Source organism: Lathyrus oleraceus, chromosome 5, assembly GCF_024323335.1.
Source record: "Lathyrus oleraceus cultivar Zhongwan6 chromosome 5, CAAS_Psat_ZW6_1.0, whole genome shotgun sequence".
Lineage (NCBI taxonomy): Eukaryota > Viridiplantae > Streptophyta > Magnoliopsida > Fabales > Fabaceae > Lathyrus > Lathyrus oleraceus.
This window is the reverse complement of record NC_066583.1, coordinates 208,197,523-208,203,490: the sequence shown is the minus strand read 5'-3', so window position 1 is coordinate 208,203,490 and position 5,968 is coordinate 208,197,523. Positions and strand designations below refer to the sequence as shown.

Genomic DNA, 5,968 nt, shown 5'->3' with positions numbered 1-5,968 from the left:
TTAAGTGCATCGTACCTTACGGTGTTCCTTAGTTACTATATCTCTCATCAATCCGTCCTTTTGTGCGTGACCCTGTAGGTTTTCGCGACATTAGCAATTATATTAAATCACGTATTTAACATAATAAACAGTGAGCGGTATCTAGCAACACACCACTGCTACCCAAGACACGAAAGTGTCATGTGATATGACAAATCCTTTTATGGTAATACTTATGTGTATAATTACCCTTTTGCCCATATGTCTATATTGAACACAAGGCATAGACCGTGTCATCCTTGTCCAGTTCAATATTGGGCCCGTAGACATTTATCCTATTACGCAGGATGGACAAATTCCATCTAGGTCACTCATGACCCTCAACATGCTTCTTGGAGTACCCATCAACTGTCTTTATGGTCATCCAGTTATGAACAATGTTTGATCAGCAATAAGGCACTCTACTCTACATCTAGGGTCCATAGTGGTTTCAGGTCGAAGGGTGGTATACACCACTATCACCATGAGAATAACTTATGACACTTTGCATAACATTCTATATAGTATTCTCATAGCGGGTCAATCCAGTATAAATATTACTCTTAATATTCATACCTATGTTTAAGACTTGATAACTCCTTATCCATGATCCATGAGATGTGATCATCAGTCTATATACATAATAGTCTTAATGTTTTAATGTTATCCCACTTTACAACAAAGCTCGACTACGGATACTTTAAGAATAGTGTCCTTATATTTAATGGGATCTCATGATTAAGTCACACTTGATACATTAAACCGACTAACTATTCTAGGGACTTTATTAAACAAACATAATAAAGAAAAAGCCTTTTATTATCAATAAATAATTCGATACAACTACCAAAAGTATTGACCTGTAGGGCTTACACCAACACAACCTACACGTCATCGCCTACGGAATCTGTAGCCCCCTTCACATGAGCATCATAAATATTTTTCAAAAATTTAAACCGTGCATGAGCACCTATAGCGTGAGCTTCCTTCTCCGACGCTCTACCAGGTTCAGCCCCAAATAGGGTGACCAATAAATTGACCCCTTCCTCTCGCCCGATCCTCCCGTGGTCCAGTAATTTCCCCGTGATGGAAAGATGCATGGGGCATGAAACGTCATCCAAAGTGATGGTCATCTCGCTTATAGGTATGTGGGAAGATGACGTCTTTGAGTGTCACCTCTCTACAAAAGTCGCATGCATGTTGTGGTTTGTAGTCACGTATGTAGATGAACATAAATCGGCAATACCGGAATAACGGATAACATCACCGAACCAACAATCAGTGGATTTTGGCAACACCAGTATCTTCCTGCTGTGGTTAATCATTTTCAAACAATCACGCTCCTGGAAAAAAAACATAATCAATATAAATTTAATTAGTTTACAACATATGTACTGCAAAAGAGAATAAATATACCTCTCTATTCCAGACATGCCTAGCAGCAAGCTCTGCATAATTTTAAAGTAAGGAGGTGTTATATGACCCTCCTGGATAACTATTTAATGGTGCATCTTGATCGACTTCCTCATAGGTTTCATGGACTTCAGGGTCAATAGTGGCCTCAAAATCCTCAGGTTTTGCTACATCATATGCATGAGATGCCCAAGAGAGTCGGCTACTAGAACCAGACGGTCAAGCGTACAAAGTAGATGTAGCATCAAACGAGTTATCAGTAACTCATGGCCTTGTGATCCTCGTTGTGGCCCTCTCACGTCGTACCGACGCGGCTTCACCTGTATTATAAAATAGAGACAAATATCAACAGCATGCCCAGAGAAATTCACAAAATGTCCTAATTTTTGATTGAGTCCAATCCAAATATGCATTTTCTAAAACAATGCAGAGCAAATACGGAGATGCATCTCCGAACAAAACGACGATTTTGCTCCCATTGCAGCAACTCATTTTCTACCTTAACAATTACAAAAAACCAGTGCATGTTGTTCTAACCTACCAAGTTCGTTTACATTACTACCTAAAGTGCCTAAAACAACTAATTTATCCTAAAAAACTAGCTACAAATCAAGACACAAAGAGAAAATAAAATTTGAAAACTTACCATAATGGAATTGATTGATGAGAATACGATGATTCAATGTTATGAGATAGTGGAAAGAAGAAGAAAGAACCCTGATGATGCTTCAATGCAATGAAGAGATGTTTTAATGGTTGAGAGAGGGAGAGGTGGAATGTTCTTTTTTTGAGAGCCTTTAGAAAATGAAGAAGAGGAAGAGGGAATGGTTATGGCACGGGTTATGAAAGAAAAGCATCTAGAGATGGATCTTCGGACCACCAACATATTTTTTAATAAATGGTGTTTACATAGATGAGTTTTCTGACACACTTTTAATACATACGGAGATGCATCTTCAGACTAAATTTTAACGTAAAAAAGGTATCTCTTCAATTTGATATGAGAAATGGTGAAAATAAATGTGTCCATAAGGTGGAAAGAGCATTCTCCAATATTTATCCAATGTAATTATGTGATTACAATAGTGTGTTATTATGTGTTTTTAAGTCTCATTAAGTCAGCTCAGTTGATAGTTGTACGTGGACATCAAATGCAGGATCGCGGACTCAAATATGCGACATCCAATTTGTTCACCTTTAAAAGATGAATTCTAATCACTATGCTACTTGAAAAAAAAATAGTTGAAATTGTGTAAAATGAAAATTATTTGTCCCGAAAGTTTGCTAATCATTTTATAATTTTGATTTAGCTTCAGTTAAATTTTAAATCTTGTTTGTAAAAGTTAATGTGTTATGCATCTCTTTTACTCTCTTTGTATTATAATGAGTGATCTAATTGACCATTTAATATTGATTAGAAAAAAATAAAATAAAAAGAAAGATATTGTTAGTAAAACACCTCTTATCACATATTAAGAATAATAAAAATAATATTAATTAGATGATAGAATTAAAAAAAAATATTAAAAATTAAAATAAATCATACATTTTAAAACACTTTTTTAGTCGTACATAAGGAGGAAGGAAGTACATTTTAAATTTCTACAATAAAAGATTGATATCCAACGATGTACTGTATGTGTGTGTTAATAAGAGCACTTGTTAAACATTTTTCATAATTTTAATCACAAATGTGTCCACGATTCTCTTTTAAATATGTTAAGAGCACTTGGTAAGCATTATTCATAATTTTAATCACATATGGTAGTAATGTGTCTCCGATTCTCTTTTAAATATCTCAAGAGTACTTGTTAGCATTTTTCATAATTTTAATCACATATTGTAGTAATGTGTCTTCGATTCTCTTTTAAATATCTCAAGAGCTAATGGAGGAATTTGGATAGCTTATATTCACTACCGAAAAATCAATTGAATTGTTAAAACACTAGAAAAATGGAGATGTTAGAGTCAAAAAAATCATTTCTTTTCTGTGACGTGGTTTAATTGTGGGAAGAGATTCTACATAATAACTGATAATTCCAAAGTGAGTTTTTAGTAACTTGATTTATGTGAAACAACTAAGAGAAACTAGTTGACATAGTGCATATATACTGCTTACAGAATCAATTTGCATCAACCAAAGTTGAAATAAAATATATACACTAAAACAGCATGATGGCATCAGATGGTAGTTAAAACCACATGTCATTCTTTAAAACCCAGTTAATATCTCATAAAGAAAGCTACACAGGAGAAGTAGCCAGCACAAAAATTAAACAACTCTAAACAAAGAAAACAGACCACCATGGACATTAAAAACACATCGAGCATAACTTGAAAATGTAACCAAGATAATAGCATAACTACATAGTTAACATTTCAACTTGCAATGCGTATACGAAAAGTCGAGCGTCAATCCAAAGCATTCATCAGGATAGAGTCTAAATAGGAGGATGATAAACAACGGGTACAAAACCAGAATTGGAGAATGACCTGATAAACTAAAGTTACCAAATCCCAATAGCATGGTTTTAGATTGTAACTGCAACCGCAGTTGTTTCTGCATTGCAATCATTGATATTTTCAAAAACAGTAAACAAACGCTGTTGATGCAGTTGCAAATGAAGAGACATCAATATCCAAAATCCTAAACATTACAGACACAAATTGATTGCTGGACTTAATTTAAAATTGTGGCCTATACCAACAAATGATTAGTGACATACAGTTAGAAGAAAACTGACTCCAAATCTTCAAGGCAAAATCCAATGAAGCCCCATCTTTTACAAACAATATGCACATTGCATAAGCATTCTCATCTATCAAAGGGTGACTAAAGGTTAAGATTCAAGTTAGAGCTTCTTTTTCTTTTTACTGCAATTCAAGGTAGAACTATATGAACCTTCTAACACAATCAATGAGAGAAGCATATGAGTGATACAACTAATTTCCCACCCTGATTTACTCCCCGGCAGATTTCTAATCAAAATTCAAGCCATTAAACAGCTATGTGTCATAACAGCTATGTATTAGAACAAGCAAAATCTAGAGTTATTGACTGATTTACTAAATACCAATAAAATCTTGATGAACGTTTCATAACAGCTATGTATTTGTTTCCCAATTCAGTTGAACATGTTTTCTCAATTTAATAACAGCTTGCATAATACTAATACCTGCTACTCGCTCGGTAAATAATACAAACAGTTGGTGCTCAAATGTTTTATCTCAAAAATTATTGAATCAAAAAGAGCACTTTCATCACTAAACAACAAAAATCCAATAAAACCACCAAATTTCATCATACAAAACCCAACATAAGAAAAAAAAAAACTACCTAGTAGCAGTACTCCTACCAGACCTCATGTTAGTCCAGGGAAACTTGGCAGCAGAACCATCAGACCTGTTTGAACCGGGAAGATCAAACCGTCCCCTATTCAAACCGGAACTATCAAATCGTCCCTGGTTCGAGCCAGAACCTCGGTTTGAACCAGAACTGCCAAACCGTCCCCGGTTATAACCGTTTTGGGGCTTGAACCGATGAGCCTCCTTGTTCTCATCGAGCCAGTGTGATTTGCTCGGTGCTTCCTCGACGACGCTAGCCATAGCCTGTTTATTCAAGTTCTTCTTATCCTCTTCAATGACTCGGATCGGGTAAAGATCAGGGTTAATTGAAAGCGGATTTTTTAGGGTTACGTAAGCCTTCTTGTAATCAGGTTTTGCGATCAAGATGCCGCCGCGTTTCTTCTTCTTTCCGTCCATGTTCAATGTTCGAACTTTTTCAACCTCGAAGCCGTAGAGGGATTCCAGAACGCGTTTGATCTCGATCTTGGAAGCTGAAGGGATGGTTTTGAGGGCGATTTCTTGGATGTTGGTGAATGAAGTTGGCATGAGAAGCTTGATTGGTAGGTTTGCGAAGTGTACCACTCTTCTTCCTAATCTGCTTCCCATGATTCTCTTCTCTGCACTTCTCAGTTTCTCTCACGACTTCACTCACGCAGAAATGAACAACCCTCGCAATTCTCTTGTTTTTTGTTTTTGTATTTAGGGAATGTCAATTTTACCCCTATTTCAGCCTACATTAGCTTCTTCCACGATATAAAAGGATTTTATGATTTTATTCCGTCGGATAATTAAATAATGTGGATATTGAGAAAATGTTAACTTTTATTTTAATAGTTTATAGAATAACATAAATGGATAATGTGATAAATTGATTCTGTAAAAAAAATTACAATGACATTATACAATAATTTATTACATTGTGAGATGAGATTTTGAATGGGTGGAGTAGGATCTTGTGCGGTTGAATGGGGATTGATTTGTAAGATTGATACTTCAATGTTCAAGTCATTGAGAGAAGAAGAGTAAAGTGAGAGTGAGAATAGATATGAATAATTATAATTACGTGTTTTCTTCCTTATATAGAGGGAACAATTAAAATCGTTTGTGCGAGGGAATGTGTGTTATTGTTACCTTGGACTTTTCGACCTGACTATAAATGGCAAGTAAGAATAAATATGTCATGATGGAAGCT

The 5,968-nt window shown here is 35.3% G+C and overlaps 1 protein-coding gene across 1 annotated transcript; it reads right to left on the bottom strand.

Annotated features, from left to right (window-relative positions):
• Positions 1-4,515: 4,515 nt before the first annotated feature.
• Positions 4,516-5,494, bottom strand: LOC127082918 (uncharacterized). Its single transcript, XM_051023143.1, has one exon. It carries the CDS (start codon positions 5,380-5,382, stop codon positions 4,765-4,767), a length of 618 nt encoding a protein of 205 aa, XP_050879100.1. The 5' UTR covers positions 5,383-5,494; the 3' UTR covers positions 4,516-4,764.
• Between the last annotated feature and the right edge of the window lie 474 nt (positions 5,495-5,968).